Below are 18,907 nucleotides of genomic sequence, written 5' to 3'. Positions count from 1 at the left end.
GTCTGGTCCAAAAAGAATTACAGTTTATAGAAGTTTTTTAATAATAATGTGATTCGCTCTGATTTTCAGTTGACTTGTTGAAATGATTGTCTTCAATTGCTTTGATTAAAGAGAAGCCTGATACATGGCAGGGGTATAAAATACATTTTTCATAACTACATTCACAAATGTTCATTGTAAAAGTCATCTTTTTCATATACACAAGTAGACATCTAAAAGTATCAATATCAATATCAAAATAATAGCCTTGGTATTACTTGGTATCAGTTTGAATGGAAAAATAGTGGTGTCGCACATCCCTAGTTTTTTTAGGGGTTTATTTGAAAATAAAAGTGTTAATTACACATGCTTCCATGTCTGTATTTACTAATGATAATATTTATTCATGTTTTATTATTTATTTAAAGCATTAATCTTACTTTCCAGAGAGCAATACCTGAATGTCACATTTCTGTCTAGCAGATAAATGCTAGGTAGCATAGGTTTAATCAATATTTGCTGCAGTCTTCTGATCAGACAGACATCTGACATATTTTCAAATAGGCCTGCAGATTACAGATTGTGTATTCTCTGATGCTCAATTGTTCCACACGTAGAAAAGAAAGGGCTGCTGATTAAGAGTTATGATTATTTTTAGTTGAGGTTAAAATTATCCACAGTAAATTTAATAAACGCGAAAGTCTTACTTTTCCTTTATTCTGCATATTTAATAGAAAAAAATTGGAGCAGGAGCATCAGTTCCAGCGTCAGCCAGCAGATGGCCCCAGTAACACAGCTCAGAATACTGCAACAGCTCAGTCAAAACAGCTGACCTCTTCTGTTTGGATCCGGGAGTCTTCCCGTCTTTCTCTTCTCCTTCTGCGTGTACGTTGAACCAAATATGCAAACACTTGTTATGGACAAAGGTATATCCTAAAAAGAACAGGCGTGACGATCGTTTATCCTAAAACGTGGTCCTTTCCCAACAGTGTCGCATTGTGAGTATTTTAGACGGGCCAAATAAACATAGCATACAAACCTTCCATTTTCATATTTATATAACTGACCGACTTTAGACTCCTTGTTATAGTCCGTGTCTTGGTTTTAAATGTTTTGTATTTCGCTGTAATTTAGTCGCAGACAAACAGCGGCCGGCGTCGTTCCTTGATGACCCACCGCCTGCTCACTTCCGAAAGCTTACCGAGATTCACCGAGCAGCGACCCAGCCCCTCCCGCCCCCCTCACCACCACCACCACCAGCGCTCCGGCGACTCTCCCCTCGGCTGTACTCCGAGGAGGAACCCGGTGCCCCCGGTTGATCGTTTCCAATTACGTTACCCCAAAATGGAGGTCTGCAGATGGCACTGCTAGAGTCTACGAGTCGCCGTAACCGTCCATGTGGCTTCAATGACGCTTTTGTCAGGACAGGAGTGATTGTGTGCCTTCTTTTTGTCGTTTTTTTGGGAGAACTACTTGGGAGATACTGAGCTCCAGGTTCGGGTTGTGGCAGCCATGAGCTGCGGGGAAGGAGCGGAGGAGACGACAAAGGACGCCAGCGACATCGAGGCGAGCTTTAAGACCGGTAAGCCCCCCCAGAAAAGTGGGAGAGGTTGGACTGGGCTCCACGGAGAGCTGCTCCCTGCGGTCCAGCTACGTGAGGGACATTGTTCCCATCTGTGTTGTCAGGTTTAGGGCTCGATTAGTGAGGAGGGCGGCAGGCTGGATCCCATGAATCCCAGTACTACTTCAATAAATAAGAGGCCCGACAAATACCAATGGCCAACACAGTAGCGTAAATTTCTTAAATGTATCGCATCCATTTCTGTAAGTAGCTACATTAGACCGCTTACCTAGACTGTCTAGCCATTCAGTGTTAGCCGGAGCGCTAATAGTTCGGGTTCCATCTCCGGACACACTCGTAGGTGGTTGGGTCGCCTGGTCATCTTTTCTTATAGTTTCCTTCAACGCAGAAGTTAAATCTTTTTGTCATTTTTCCATATCACTGGTAACACTCACGTCACCACCCGTTGCCAAAATAAGCAATAAGAATGTAGGTTTGAGTTGGGGGCAGGAAAACCACAGCAACCGCAAACGTGTGTTCCTTGTCCGGCTCTACCGAGACAATTATTAGGATTACTGTGGTGTTAACATGTTGTATATTTTATAGTTTTTTATTTTAAACTTAGTGGAATGGGTGTGGATTTTATTCTTACAATAAAATATGCAGGCCAGGATTGTCCGACAATGGACTTGTCCTGTAACTCATCAGTTTTAGTGTTAGCCCGTGTGCTAGTGATTCCTGTCTGCTAACTGGTTTAGCATTGCTAGCTTGGTAGTGAGTAGACAAAGCTAGCGCGTATGTTAAGAGCTGACCGACTCTTAACATACGCGCATATCGCATATCGGGCGAAAAGAAAACCCACAAGAGCGCGTTTCAATTAAATCTTATTTTTGTCCGTCACTGCTTGTCGATTTCCAGGCTGTCAATAAAAAAATAGTCCAACCGGACAAGCTATGTAAACAATACATGGCGTGGCAGGCACACATAGCTCAGCTCGGGTGGTAGCTTTATAACATAGCTACCAAGGCCAAAAGGATGTTTTTATCCATTTGTGGTAAAAAAAAAAAAAAAAATGCATGATAGCGGATTATTCACATACAATAAAATTAAATTTGGCAAGATGCTACCCAATTGCATGCACATAATTGCTAACATTAGCTAAGAAGGCTAATACGCTGCCTGGCAAAAAAAAAAAAAAAAGTCGCCACCTGGATTTAACTAAGCAAATAGGCACGAGCCTCCTATTGGATAATTACTACATGGGCGAATATCTTTCAACCGGCGTTAACTGGCGCTTTCAACACGTTACTTAACCACAAACTGATGAACTGAGTAGCTTCCCTTTTTTTGTTTTACAAAAATATTTATAATTCTTCCATATCAAGAACATTGTCTACAAAAAACGGACTCAGACAAAAAGACTCATTATGGTAATACCAAGGATAAAAGATAAAAAATCCCAACAGTCGTCAGAGCTCCTCCTTTTTCAAAACAACCGTTTAGATTTCCTGATGGCATGGGCATATTCCAAGATGACAATGTCAGGATTCATTGGGCTCAGTCTGTGAAAGAGTGGTTCAGGGAGCATGAGACATCATTTTCACACATGGATTGACCACCACAGAATCCATAATTTAACCCTACTGAGAATCTCTGGGATGAACTGGAGAAGGTTTTGAACAGTGGTCAGACTCTCCATCATCAATACAAGATCTTGGAGAAAAATATATGCAACACCGGATGGAAATAAAACTTGTGACATCACGAAAGCTTATCAAAACAATGCCACAGCGGTGGCATGCTAGAATCAAAGCTAAAGACGGTCCAATGAAATACTAGAGTGTGTGACCTTTTTTTTTTGGAGGCAACTTTTTTTTTTTTTTTTTTTGGCCAGGCAATGTATACCTGCAAGGAATTGTGTTAAGTCCCAACATGGGCCTACAGTGATTTGATTGGCTGTAGCAATACATCATAAACTGTGAATTACAGGGGCCCTTGTGGGGAGTTTAGTGTACACATAATTAGGTTAAGCAGACTTTACAAAGTGAAAACTTTGTCAGGATGGCATTTGTTATTCATTTGTTATTCATTTTCATGCGCCCACTTAATGAACTATACAGCTGGTACAGATGTATATAGTGTATTTTAGTAGGATACAGTTGAAGGAAATAGTGTTTGTTGAGTTAAGGCCTGTGTGTTTGTGGGTCTTTGACATGAAAAAATAGCTGGTAAGCCTGTAGGCAAGCTGCACTTAAATATGGTTATATACAGCCAGTGATCAGATCCATTGCTTGATGTCATGTCATCTAACTCAGCTTGCTATAGTAGCATATACACACACACACAAACACACACACACACACACACACACACACACACACACACACACACACAGTATTTCTAAAATGACTCTAAAATAACTGTATTTGCCTCCCAATTATTGTTAACGATACATGAATAAGTGTTTGTGCTCCAACGTAAAACTGTCACACAAGGCAGAAGTGAAACTGAATATTTATGTACTATGCATGTTCTCCTCCGGTTGTGCTGGTATGTTGTAACGCTGTTGTAATACTGTTGTGGTAGAACTGAGATTTTGAAATACAGTTAGAGCGGTGTAAACACAGACAAGAAAGCGGAGTATTGACATCCAGTGCCTGGCTCCTGTGGTTTGGTGTGTAGTGCGATAATAAGCCACAGAGGGAAATTCAGTATCCGCATTGAGCTGATCTGTCGGCTTCCTGTTAAGGAGAGAGGCTAGGAGCATCCTGTCAGTCACATGCAACTCCATTTGTATGTTTTGTTGATGGTGCACAGCTGCAGCCATTCTGCTCCAATCTTAATCAGATCTGTTGCTAATTTGCTATATAATTTTTAGGTATGGCCCGCTTAATTCACAATTCCTAATATTGCCACAAGCCCATCTGCTGCAGTTTAAGTTTGGAGTTCAGAAATGGGTCTTTATTTACCAACAGAGCACTTAAACCACACATTAAATTTGTGTGAGAGAAGCAATGACACAGATAATTAGCTTCTGGTATTGGTGGGGCTGAATTAATAAAGTAGCGATTGTGGGAACAATGAGAACCAATCTGTGAGTTGATGACCAGGAAACAAAATCACGCTGAGGAATCATGAATGAACATTTCATGCTGCTGTCTGCAGCTGGCATTGTGTAATCCCAAGCATATTTTAACACTAGTATTATTTAAATGTTAGGCCATCTGTGCTGTAATAATGATAATCTTTACTTCTGTAGCACTTCATCAACATAACAAAAGCCTTGAACAGTTTTAGTAAGACACATAAACCACAGATAATATGTTCAAACACTAACTTTAACCACAAGAAACCTTTGGGCCGTCTCTGAAATTGCTAGTTTTAACCACAATCTCAACCTAAACTTATCTTGTTTTGTTGGTTGCATTAGTCATCCCCACAACAGGTCTACTCAGAACCTACATCGTAGGTGGCTACACCTGGATAAGCATTTATACTTGATCACTTGTGTGTTGTTGGTATAATTACGCCACTAAAACAGCTAGTCAGCTGTTTTTAGTTTCTCTGCATCTGTCGCTCAGTGGCAATTGGAACTGAGCAGATCAGATTGGAGATGAAGTTACTAAATGTTGGTCAGCCTTGTTACTTGTTACCGAGTATAAGTTTTGTTATACTGATTGTGCTGGGATTACAAACATCTGGTCTTTGTGCTAAATTGTTGTTCTTGCTGTTCAGTTCTTCACTGCTGTCTGAAACTTTCCGGCACTTGCTGAATTTTTCTGACGTTGACTGGGCAATGATTGACAAGACCACCTACGGTATGAGATAATTATAACTATAGACAGATATTTACTGTAAGCATGAGACCAGAGAACAGTAATTAGATTTTTTTTTTTTTGCTACCCACTACAAGTCATGTCCAGTATTATTTGGGATGCAAACAAAGTGTGGCCATTGGGGACATAAGAAGACATTCACAATAGTTTGTAGCATCTTTGCTTGTAGCTTGTAGGTTCTTTTGCCATTAACTCTCTCTCTTTGATAAACTACTTGCATTACTGAGCTCAGGTTCTTATTGCACATACATTCAATTTATATGTTAGGATAGATGACAAATGTTTATGGTTGCCTATCTGAAAAACTTCTGAACAAGTGTCTTGTTCTGAATCAGTCATCTTAGTGGTGAAACCAATACAGTAGTATAGTATAGAGAGCCTACAACTGGCTTGGTACAATAAGGTAGTAAGGAGGTCTGAGTGTCACATTCGGGCCCTCCTCCTTTTTGTTTTGCTTGTGAACTTCCTCTTCACAGATCTGGGAATCTTGTCCTGACATGCACAGGTTTGAGTGTCTTGCCACAGGCTACACTTTTTCTCTCCTCTCCGTCCCCAGCTCTGTCCTCATCTCTTTTTCCATCCTTCGGCATTTGGTCTCTTTGTCTTTCCCATGTCTTCTCACTTTCTTGTCCACTGTCTGCCTGCTGCCTGAGCCTTCCTTTGCCAATGTCTGTTTCATGTTTTCCGCCCCCCCTTGTTCTTGTTGTGTCGTGTTGGGCCTCTCTGTCCTGATGCAAAATGACAACTAATAGAAAAAAAATGCTTCCCCCTGTCTTTCTCCCCTGTCTCCCAGACTGGAATTAATACCTAGACGGCCTCAGAGCTCTGCAACAGGGAGTTTTGTTGTGGCATGTTGTCAATCATCAAGTTGTTCCACTCCAAACATATCTTTGGCTCCACAGATGACTAAGAGACTGATTTAGTGTTGATTTCATATAGTTATTATTTGTTGGAAGCATTAGGCATTATTCACAGTGGAAATTTTACAGTCCTCACTCCCAGGTCTTTATGAATGAAAGGTTAGAGGCTGCAGCGTGCCGTTCATAAGGTTGCTCTGTGTGTTTGAATCAGCATCGGCGTGTACCCGTGTTTGTGCAAAAGAGTGAGAGCAACAGACGAGCTAGAAATTTGATCCAGAGCTTGCATTTATGACTCAGGCCCATTCACTCAGGATGAGGCACACATGTGCATGCATACGTGCACTCTGAGACTAATGGATATTGATCCAGGAGATGGAGACTGATTGAGGTCCCTCAGTAAAGGTTTCCTCCAGGCCCAAGCTGCCAAGTCAGACTGAGAGCAGAGGCTATAACCTAATGCTGTACAAAGCAGATTTCATTTATCATCTCAAGTTTATGAGGTGAAAGTAAACAGAAGATCAGTACATCATACATCAACACAAACAAATAAATGGGGGCTATGTTTGTTTTTGTTTGTTTGATATTTCTTTTTTCTGTATTTTTTTATTTGACATGTTTTTCCAAATGTGTGACTATAGAGAAACTACATGAATATGCAACTGCCAAAAGCCCTGCCACTTTAAAACTTTAAAGAGCTATTACAGCATTTCCAAAAAGCTTGTGGGTTGTCAAAGAAAGCTTGTATTTTTGGAGCCTGAAATGACCATATTTGAATGAGAAGGGGCAGCTGAGGGAGGATTGAGGGGTAGATCAAAGGTAGATGTAGCCAGACTAGAAGATGGCTAATCGATCACTCCAGGCCTGCTTCTTTCAGGCCTAATATCTATTACTATTTGGACCCATCACCTTGCAGCTCTCAGTCGCCTTAAGTCACTTCCTCATTGGCTCCAAAGTCCATCTTTTATATACAATCTGTGACCCCTATAGTCATCCAGACTATTTTGGGTGTGGCTTCTTTTTAAACCAATGAAAGAACAATTTCACTGCAAAAATGTTTTACAGCCCAGGAATCTATGCATTTCAGAGACGAGATGTAAGATGCTTTGGCTGAGAAGCCCTCCCTGTGCTCGCAGGCTGTGGTGCCTCTCAGTGGTTTTTCCTCACCTGGATGCTCAGTGCCCTGGACTTTCTAACACAATGTGCGCGTGCGTATGTGTGTGTGCGTGCACGTGCGTTCGTGTGTGAGTTTATATGTGGGGTTAGTTTTTATTATTTGTTGTAATGTTTTATGTTTTTATTTTGTGCGAAGCCCCTCTAGTTGCATTGTGTATGAAAAGTTCTATGTAAATGAAGTCTGATTTGATTTGATTTGAGAAGTCAATATGAACTCTTCCCTAAACTCAGGCATTGGTTCACAGTACAGTGGGCTCTGTGAAACCAGTAGTGAAACTGTTCCCTCTTAGTAGGTTTTCACACAGATTCTTAATTTACAGGACCACGTTGAGTCCGTAGCTACAGCGCAGGGGATTACGCCATCAAAAGCATTGATACCTGTGCATCTGTGACCATATTGTCATGTAATTACGCCTCCGGAACACTAGGCAGCAACTGGCCAGCTGTTGATTATCACTTTACACTTCACACAATGGCGAGAACATGGTGAAGATGGTGTGTATAAACCTGAACAAAGAAGAACTTTCATTGCTTGTCCGGCCACTGAGTCACAGTTCGGACCAGTCACAGTCATTACAGTCTGCGTCACCACGTACATAGTTTCATTTCTGGGGAGGTGCACGTCAGGCTACGGCGTCGGGTCTGGCGCAACGCCGTAGCAATGGCATCAGTGTGGTGCTGTAAGTTGTGCTTTAGTCACATTCACAGGACCATTTTCTCTATACTGTTGTTCTCACTGACTGTGTTTGTGTCACAGTGCACTACAATCAGTGTTGCTTTTCTACAGTGAGTGGCCGTTTCTACTCATGTGCACCTTAATACCAGGTACCCCACACACCTCTAAGTACCTGTGCTCTTGTGCAAAGCAAAGCTAAGGGAAGATAATAATGAAAGCCAGCTGGAGGGAAACATGATGGTTATGAGATTTTAGCCTTTTATTGAGAAAGGCAACTTCAATCAAAAGCAAATGGATGGCTGAGTAAAAAGCTTTTTAGAACAAGGCCAGACATTACGCTAAAACACGGATAAAAGAATACTCCTTCTGCTTGAGTTGCTCCCTTTATTGTGGCATTAAAAATGTAATGTTTCAGTTGTGAGGGCATTCATCCCTTAAAATGAAACACAAATATAACATTGAGCATGTGGAAACAAAATCTGCTGCTCGTGCACTTTGAAGCCATTAGTGCTACAGACTAAAACCTCCCATTCATACATGTGTAAAAGGACGGAAATTTTAGAAGATTTCACTGACATATAAAATGTGTTTGGGGGCTTAAAGTATTACAAATAAAATAACTGTCTTCTATCAACTGACGCTATTGGAGCAGAATTAATGCCAATCTCTCTCAACAGAGGGATCTTTGTAGAGACACACTGAGAGGAGCTGCCTGTTTGTAATATTTTAGAGTAAATAATTTAAATGGCTCTCATTTCCCCATGAGTAGTTAAACAAACAGAAAATCTTCCTCACCCCCCATAACAGGTGCAAGTACATTAAATTTTAAAAGGCAGATTAGTGCTAGCAGAGCAAGTCAGGTCTGACCACAACCTGCTGTGAGGTCAGTTTGAGTGGGAGGATGCTATCACGCTTTCTTTCTTGTTTGGATTGTCATCTTTGAGTCTGTAGCAGCATGATCAAAGTTCTGGTCAATCATTAGCATTCAGACACACAGTTCCCAGTCTCTTCTTTCAGCGCGAGGAGTGACACAGTAGAGCAGCATTAGCATGCAGAGCCTGTGACATGAATATAAAATATGTGTTTCCAGAGAGTCGGGAAGACGTCACATTTGACAAATCACAATGTGAAACACCCACTATTACTGCACATCATGTGACAGTAAATCTGCTCTTTTAAAGCTTCCCCTGGAAGTGGGACAGGTTCCAAAAGCTATAGCCAACCCGACAAGCCGTAGCAATCCAGATACAGACAAGTTACTAATCTCCAGGAAAATGGGGGGAGCTAAATTGAAGTCTTCAGCGTGATACTGTGTTGGCGCTGTTCGCAGATGAACACCTGCCTGTTGTAGCTGTCTGCTGCCATTTAGTTGCAGAGTAAAACCAGGTGGAACAGCCAGAAATGCTTTAGCTCTGCACATCTCATCTTGTGCTCCTTCCCTTCCTAATTCAAGCCTGTAGTTTAACCAATGAGCAGTCAACCTAGGAAAAGCGTCATCACCCAGGGGTGATATCCTGTTAGCTTGTTGAGCTTAAAGCAAACATGTCTCCACAGCTACTATGTTCATTTAACTCATGTTTTTTTAGGTGCTAAACATTTCTCTCTGTTCACTAGTTTGTCTGTAGTAAACTTTATGCTAAGCAAGCACTATTCTTCAACATGCTTAATGCGTTTGCTGCTAAACCGAACTGTGGATCATATCACAGGGTTGTAAGGACTGGTCATCCGGGTGAAGTTTACTTTGGCATTGCAGTGACGTATTCCGGTATGCAAAGTCTACGTTTGCCTCCTTGGCTTTATTCTCCTCTGAATGTGCTGTTGAATGAATGTCATGAGGTGAGCCGAGAGGTGAATTTCTAATGGTGGCAGTAATAGTTTCCTGTCGGAACCACAATAGGTTTAGTGGTTGGAAGCAAACAGATGGAGGATAACTGGGAACATTTTATGAGGTCTTTCAAACTGATCAGCAAACTTATAACTCTAGACCAGAAAAGAATGGGGTGCAGAAGGATCCTGTGCTACCTAACTGAACTATTGTATGCATGAGCATTGATGCCAATGGAAATATATTGAACGCAAATGTAAGATTTTGGGGACTACCATAGTTACAGACAAAGAGGGGAAAAATGCTTTGACCTCACAGATTGGGGTCCACTCTATGGTCGGAAAACCCGCATCACAGATGGCTGGCTAGACTAAACACTGTAATTTTTCAATCAGAACACGGTGAGCGAAGCCATCGAAATGGCATGAAGTGAAATGAATGGCAGCATCGGATTTGTTCGTAGCCCAAAGCACATATGATGTCAGCGTGAACCTTTTAGGTAACCCACAGTAATACAATCCCTAAACTCAAACAAAAAGCACCAGATTCAGTTTCAGAAGGAACAACATTTACTTCTCCCATAGTCTGACGCTTGTAAACAAGTTTTGTCCTTCTCTGGATGTGTCATGACATGGCAATGCAAAAGTCTGCCTGTAATAGCTAACCAGTAGCCATACATACAGTAGGTGTACACACTGTTCATAACACATTGTAAATATATTTGTAAACAGTGTTGTGTGGGAAATGGACTCAAACAGGCAAGTACTGTATATATGAGATGTGGCTGAAAGCAAAGCTGTATGGCAGCACTACAAGACTACTCCCCAGCTTGTTTGTGTGTGATAGTGTGTTTTGTTGTCACGTCTAATGGCATTAGGCGTGTTAGAGGTGAGAGTTCATTGGATTAAACACACTGAGCTAATCTAATCTGGTGTTTATTCTCTGGGATTAGTGTGTATGTGTGTGTGTGTGTGTGTGTGTGTGTGTGTGTGTGTGTGTGTGTGTGTGTGTGTGTACAAAGTGTTTTGCTGGAGGAAATACACACACAGATGTGTGACACAGGTGTATTTTGGCCTTTACTTGTATTTTCATGGGGTGATTGGGGATGTTGATTTGTATCTTCTCCTGGTTATCTTTAAAACCACATATCTTTTTTGTACAGATTACGCACACATTACACAACATTAATATGTTATTCATAGCTAAGGGAACTGCACATCTATGTTTTGTTCTGATTAGGGGAGCAATCGATAGAATATTGCGTTTAACCTCAGCTCAGCATTGATCAAATACACGCCTGATCAAAATCTTCAGTTATAAAACTGCAAGAATTTGCATTTTTGCACTGTTGGATCTTAAGATGGTTCTAAGTCGAGTAGCAAAATGCAAAACAGAAAATTTATTGAAAATAACAATTTAACTGAAATAAACTGTTCATCAGATGATCAAAAGTTTAAGACTGTAGCTCAAAAAACCTGAAATCCCCCTCAAAACAGAAAAGAAAGTCTTAAAAAAAGACTCAGTAATGAGTAACTCCACCGTTCTTGTTGATCACTTCAGAAAATTCGTGTCGGCATGCTTGATGCGAGTGTTTTCAGAAGGCTAGTGGGAACGTTGCTCCAGGTGGTGAAAATGGCTTTATGAAGGGGATCCACTGTTTGGAACTGAAGTCCAGTTTTGTAAACTTCCCTTACCATCCATCCCCAAATGTTCTCAATCGTAGTTTATAAGGGAAACACGCAGGATGATGCAAAAGAGTGATGTTATTCTACTGGAAGAAGTCTTGTCTGGCGGGCATTGTGAACTGCAGCATTGTCTTGTTGAAAAACCCAGTCATTACCACACAGACGAGGGCCCTCAGTCCTGAGGGGTGCCCCGCTGCAACATCTCCACATAGCCAGCTGCTGTTTGACGCCCCTGCACAACCTGAAGCTCTATGGTTCCATTGAGGGGAAAAAGCACCCTCCACTGTGCTGTGTAGAAAACATCTCAGGTGGCATCTCCTTATCATGCCAGTAAGGTTGGAAGCCATCAGGAGCGTCAAGGTTAAATTTTTTACTCGTCAGAGAATAAAACTTTCTTCCACCTTTGAATGTCCCATGTTTGGTGCTTCCTTGAAAATTCCAAACAGGCAATTTTGTGGCGTTGACAGAGACGTGGCCTTTGAAGATGTTTTATGTTTTTGAAGCCCTTCCCTCGCAGATGTTGACTAATGGTTATTGGGCTGCAGTCAGCACCAGTAATGGACTTAATTTGAGTTGAGGATAGTCCCGTGTCCTGGCAGACAGCCAATCAGATCCTCCGGCTCAGTGCTGGTGAGATTTTCTTTTCTTCTATGCAGCTCAACAATGCTACCACACTCACAGATAGTGAGCTTTTTTTGCTTTTGCCATCAGGAGGCCTTGACAGTGTGATTACTTGACAGAAAATGACATGGAATCCAAATTCTTGCGTAGATTTTGGCTGTTAAAGGCGGTGGTCTTTTGATCAGCTGATGAACAGCCTATTTCAGTTAAATTGTTGTTTTCAATAAATTGCCTGCTCAATTTATTTATTTATTTTTTTTGCAAAATTTGCTCGCATTTCTTCTTTATGCATTTTGAAGCTCGACTTAGAACCATCTTAACAGTGCAAAAAGAAAATTCTTGCAATTTTGTACCCGGTCTTAAGATTTTGACCAGAAGTGTATGTAGGCTGTGTGTAGAGAACAACGTGTACATGGTGAGAAGCCACTTCCAGCGCGCACTTCCAAAGACGCATCAGCTAAACTTAGTCATCGGTTGGTGGGTAAAAAGTGTTCACACTGCAGCCAAACTGCTTAGAGGTGAGATTGCAATCGGCCTGAGACCACCCTCTCCTATCGGCTCAGCTCGATTCAGTTGTTCCGGAACGAAATGTGATTGCAGTTTTCACACCAACCCAAACAAAACAACCGGAGGGATAAACACTCCCACGACCTACATGTGAAAGTGTCTCTTGGTTGTAGCTTTTTGAAAGTATGAACCGAATCAAACTTGTTGATCCAATGTTTATTAAGATCAAGAGCCAGCATTATACTACATACAAATATGAGTGCATATTATATATCGGACAGCTTTGCTTATGTCTACTGAGTGTGGAGACTTTGGGATGAACTTTCAGGCTGGAGCACTTGCGTGGTTTAGAGACAGTAGATATTTCAACACATGCACATGAAATATGCAAAGAGAAAGACGACCTCTATTGCTATACCGTAGGGGTATGCTTTATACTGCTTTTTGTGTCCCGACTGGGTTTTCAGTCTGTCGCCATGGCAACAACAGCTACCGTGTCAGTCTGTCTGACCCATGCTATTTCTTTACAAACACGCCTAAGTGTACCAGGTCTGTGTTGTCTGTGAGCTTTTACAGCTCACACAGACAGACAAACGCACAGTTACTGGCCACATTCAAATAGATAAGACCAAAGGCCAGCTGATAATAACAACAGTCAGTTTTTATGGTCTAGCAGTAGAACAATGAGTTCAAGGGTGGATCGCACGCTGCATTGGGATGAATTAAATAGCGTTTTAAGGGCAATGCAAACAATAACAGAAGATTGATCATTAAGCAACATAGGTGTCAGCTGGTGGATCATGATGAGGGCTCTACAGCCCTTTGCAAAACAGATGAGGTGAAGTTAAGACAGCCTTTGAGTAACAGTTGAGCTTCAAACACACACTCCCTATTGAATTGAAGTTACTTAAAAATATAATATGATAATGTCAAATGTAGTCTATTACCCCATTTACCAGGGAACTGAACGATTACAGTGTCAGATGTGCAAAGGAAGGAGTTTTAAGCTTTTTAATATTCCCTCTTAGGAACAACAGAAACACTCAGACACACATGCACACACATGCACACACATATGAAAACCTCTCGCCTCGCTCCGTGTTTATAAAAAGGAGCTTGTCCCACTTTTCCCTCTCATCTGTGTGCTCCCGTTCTGTAATTTCTCCTGCGTGATAGCTAATTGGTGTGTGCTCGGGGAAAATTTGCTGCTCTTCCACCGCGCTCTTAAAACAAACTGGAACAAGAGAGGGAAAAGAGTCGAGGGGGCATAGAGAAAAATGGAGAGAAGATGGAGAAGAAGGAGAAGACAGGAGGTACGTTGGAGGGGAGTGGTTGGGGGCGCAGGTGGCAAATCGCCTATTTTTGACAATCATTTCATTATGCAGTAATAGGAGCATAAAGAATAAGCCTCGGAGTAAGCGGAAGAGTATATTGTCCTGTCAGAGTGAAAGCCTGTTCTATGTAGGTGAAACGGAGAAAGAGAAGTGAAATTCACAGATGGAGAGAGAGGTCTTAGAAAACTAATGAAGAGAGGAGAATTGTAGATTCAAGTGGCAACCTGTGTTAACAGAGTTCCAGCTGGTTAGTGAAAGAGGTCACTAAAAGAATTGAATTACCTTGCAATTGATTAGGATCAGTGTGAAAGATTTTCCGAAACGCTCCCTGCTCCTATTTTCGGGAGCAGAAAGAGATGGAGCGACCGAACCAAACTAGGACAAGTCCTGAAAGACCATTGTACTCCTTTTTCTTTGGGTCTCCTGTGCATTCAAAACTGCTATCTCACTGATGACCTCCCCATCGCCCTCACCTTCTTTCTGTCTGTTCCTCTACATTTCATCCCCTCTTTTGCTAAGGGCCAGTATCCAAGAGAAATCGATCCACTGTAAACATCACAGTCAGTGGCCTTTTGTGTCTTAAAGCAGAGGCTGCACAGACTACTGAGGTCCTTCAGATAGTCCCCCAGGTCCTCAGGCCGCATGAGGAATAGTTTCATGCACCGGCCTTTAGTCTTCAGGACAGTACCAGGCTTTTTCATCTTTAGCGTCTGCCGGGCTTTTTTACACCTTGGATCTCAGGAGAGGTCAGATAACATCATGGGTTTATAGAAAAATGGCATCTCACAGCATCAGGACCAAGGAGTCCTGATTAAATGGAATCATATGTAGAATGTGCATTCAGTATTTTCAGTCCTTTCAGTCGTTGATTGAGTTTTGGTTAAAGATTCATCCAGTTGCAAGGGATTTCCTGGTAGTGCACTAGTAGTGATAGGGAGGCATTGAGGGTTTCAGCTTTGTTTGGAATCAAGAACTGCATCAGTGTTTGCATGTATTTGGTGTCCTGAATTTCTCTGTATTGTTGATCCACGTACATTCTGTCTGTAGTATGAATTAAGCACATACATGATGAGAGAAATACGAGCTCAGTAAAAAAAATGGTGGCACAAATCTTAGGTGACTTATACTCTAGTAACTTCCTACAGTGCTACTATGATTAGTTATGGACTTGTGCAAAAATGGAAGCTGAGGAAAACGATTGTATTGTGAAACCATGAACTATTGGAAAGCGGCTGTACCTTTTAATCTTGCGAGTTCACAGAAACTTTGCAAGTGCGAGGAGCCTATTTCTCCAGGTACCAATTCCAGCAGCTTATGTGAAGATTTCTGTTGATACTCTGCATTATCCAGTAGAAGTAGTCTCTGTTTCCCATAATACCATGAGGCATGCAGTGTATCTTGTGTAACGTAATGTGCCAAGCAACAAATCTTTCTCATGGGTTATCCCGTTAGTAATGTAGAAATGCTGTCCATGGCCCTTGACATTAAAATGTTTGCCCTGCAGCTATATCTAAAGCTAGACTCTTCAAGGCAGCTTTGACAGCAGGGTATTGCTCATTGTTTTTGTGCCTCACACCTCTAGTTCAGTCTGCATGAGGCAGACAATAGGCATTTTTTAAATGAAAGAGGGTCTTTCCTATTTGTGTGTGAGTCAAACGATGAGTGTGCCTGCCGAGAAGGGGAAGGCAGGGGCCCACAGAAAGGGTGGTCCCTTGTTAATGCGGGTTCGGAGACACAAACTGTGTGTCGGGACAAGAGAGAGCTGTCTGTGGAAGGGAGCTCACATTTGGATACAACATATGCAGTGTTGAGCAGAACTGGAGTCTAGGTGAGTCTGCTGTATGCAAATGTTGGACAGAGGAGAGCTTGGATGTTTCATGTGATGGGGCCGTTGCAGCTTTTACTTTTTCATTTCCTCAACAGCCGTTTGATGTGTGTGAGATCTGTTGAACTGTATCCAAACAGCTTTGCTGACATTTCTGCGGTGGCCTTTTCCTACTAAGGTCTGTTACTAAGTTGGATCAGTGTGTTTGTATGTCTCTGTGTGTGGCTGAATTAACACACTTCTCTAACGGCCCGATCACAGAGGAAAAGGCTCCTCTCATAACAGCTTGTGTACAGTATCTGTGACTCTTTATGCACTCATACATTGTGTTTTATCTCCTTTTTGCTCGCACATGTTTGACTTCTGGCTCAGTTACAAGTCTGACTGTTTAGATTGTGATAAGTTGTGGGCAACCACTACTGTAGTCTGGTATTACATTGTTGCACACTGTGGCTGAAGTGGACATCTTTGGCATTGCAAATATGTGAAGTATGTGGGTGTTTGGTCTTTCTCTTGCCTTTCTCTTTTCCCTTCTTTCTTCCTTTATCCCATTCATTCTGTGAAGTTTCCCCATGGACCTGACTTAGAGAGTAATTCCCTTGAGATCTTCGTGCTTCTTTTGACTGCTAGGCTTTGCTTTCTCGGGCTGTGTTTGAGCTGTTTGTTATGTTAGTTAGGCCTGTAGTTGCCAACGTGTTTGCTCTTGTTTAGCTTTATTATCTGTACCTTTCTGCTATATGTTTATTAATGGAAACGGTCACCAGCAATATGGTGCAAACTCATACCTGCCTTGAGGGGAGTCATACACTATTGTATTTTTAAGACTGAATCAGCAATAATTATCAGTAGCGAGTGATTTAGTGGGATACAGATATTGGTCCTGACAGAGAATCTCTTTTTAGCAAAGCAGGTACATCTTGACATGGGGTTTTTAGCTATCACCTTTTAGTTGTCCAAGAATTCTTCTACTGTTAGTGGATGTCAGTGTCTGTTAAGTCAATGTCATGTGCATGACATTTGAATCAATATTGTAGCTGCTGTTATGACAGGAAAACTCATGTTTCAGAAGCCTTGACACATCCATCGTCACACCTAATAACATGGACATTCCTTCAAAAACTAATGTAATTAATGAATGTAAGTAATAAAGCATGGTTCCTTCTTTCATTTAAAATGAGGGAGGAGGTGCCAGTGCAGATTCCTCTGGATGGTTGGTTTGGGAAAGAGTTGACTCTAAGCTCAACTTTTGATGCAGTTTAACATCAGAAGTGAAATGCCGTGTTGTCCATTGGGAGGCATGCAAATACACACAATGACACTGTAATGTTTGTTGCTATAATATCCTTACAAATGTCAGTTTTTTTTTTATCTCTATGGAGCCTCCAAATGCATTATTCCGCTGCTCCAACTGAACCGTGTGCTCGTTGTTTTTGTTATTTTTTACTGTCTCACTGATACTTATGGATAGGGTATGGGCACACCAAATTGGCATCAAGGAACTACCTGCAATGATGGCTCACTGTGACATCGTCTGTGTCTGAACCACAGGGTTGCAATATAACACACCGCACAGACCATAGCCAACGACTAAGCAGCATGTACGCTCTGTGCCTGCGTGAAGAGGAAATAACTTTCCATACAAGCAGGTGCCAATTGTCTGTATACTAGGAATGGGAGACATGGGCTAAAAAAAATTATCACGTTAAATTTTGCCATGCTGAGGATAATAATAAAAATCACAATAAAATATTATAATTCCAGTCCATCATTTTGACTCAATCTATCACTACTTTCTCTCTGCCGACTGCTCTACACTGCTCTAAGATAGTACTTACCTGTTTAAACACTATGTCTGTTTTGTCAAAAGCAGCTTGACCGACTACCGTAAAAATTGTTATTGTAGTCTGCGCGCAACATTTTTTTCTCATAAAACACCAAAATCTGACATTTTTGGGGCAGCTTTAGTCAGGGGATAGGTCATCCAAAACAGGGACTGTCCCCAGAAATCGAGGACGTCTGATCACCCTAATTTACCAGATGATGTAGCTACTTTCTCGTTTGACTCATTTCCTGGCTCTCATCGTACCCCGGCTTGTGTTTGCACTTCAAGTGGTGGAATAAATTTCTTGTGTTGCTACCCTTAGCCATCATCTTTTTTTGCAAACCTTCCTTTTGTTCCAAATCCACCTCATGATATCTGAACCAGTTTCATATTATTGATGAAAAACCTTGTTTAGCCACAGGTGAGCTACAGCTGGGAGGACATTAAATATGTCACACGTGCTCATCAACTGGCATTTATCACATTTATTGGGAGCAGAATTCTTACTGTGGGGACTGTTTTTGGCAGTATATCGTCTACGATGAGCTATCAGCCATTCCTAGTGTATACAACATTCAAAAAGGAAAACCCAAAAAATGAGATACTTGATAGTGCAGCTCCTGTATTCAGTACAACCATCAGCCTCTCCCTGTCAGTATAGTGTCTGTAATGTTTACCAGGAGGACTAATCCTGAGTCAGAACAGAGGGAACATGTGTCACTGAGTCAGCCTGCCCAGCGTCCAGCCTGTTTACATGTTGACAGCACATGACACTGACCGTATCTCCTCCTCAGTCACAGCAGCGGCCTCTCTCTCAAACAAACTATAGACTGGATCAATGGGCCGATTGTGTTGTGTATTGGCTTGGAACCCAGTGGACCTTGGTCATGAGATGCAGGGTGATGAGAAGATGACTCCTGTATGTCCTGTGTAAGCAGAAGGTGCTGTTCAGAAACATGGAAACTGTCAAATTGCTGATACTTTGGTAAAAATAACTCAGGGAGAACATGATTGAGATGCACAGTTGTCTTTGTGCTCACACCAGTGGCTTTGAGTCTGCTCACATTTCTGAACATGAACAGTTACCCCTGTGATTAAGAGACAGTGTTGCTACTGTGGTTTTTCACTTTACTGTACAAGCTAATGTTGAGTTTTCAGCCTAACTTATGCAGAAACCAGATTAAGAAAGCCTCATCTCTGTTT

The 18,907-nt window shown here is 41.7% G+C and overlaps 1 protein-coding gene across 7 annotated transcripts in view; it reads left to right on the top strand.

Annotated features, from left to right (window-relative positions):
- The first annotated feature begins 835 nt into the window (after positions 1-835).
- Positions 836-18,907, top strand: part of trioa (trio Rho guanine nucleotide exchange factor a) — a 72,686-nt gene continuing 54,614 nt past the window's right edge. For 4 of the 7 annotated variants that reach the window (XM_047606054.1, XM_047606052.1, XM_047606050.1 and 1 more), the window contains exons 1-2: positions 841-977; positions 1,114-1,561. In XM_047606054.1, coding sequence (XP_047462010.1) covers positions 1,492-1,561 — 70 coding nt within the window. In that variant the 5' untranslated portion in view covers positions 841-977; positions 1,114-1,491. Of the gene's footprint in view, positions 978-1,113; positions 1,562-18,907 lie in introns of all 7 variants that reach the window. The other 3 variants (XM_047606055.1, XM_047606051.1, XM_047606053.1) reach the window with 2 other exon arrangements.

This window comes from Mugil cephalus, chromosome 14 (assembly GCF_022458985.1).
Source record: "Mugil cephalus isolate CIBA_MC_2020 chromosome 14, CIBA_Mcephalus_1.1, whole genome shotgun sequence".
In the NCBI taxonomy this organism is placed as follows: domain Eukaryota; kingdom Metazoa; phylum Chordata; class Actinopteri; order Mugiliformes; family Mugilidae; genus Mugil; species Mugil cephalus.
Note: the sequence above shows the minus strand (reverse complement) of the source record. Positions and strands in the feature narration are given on the sequence as shown.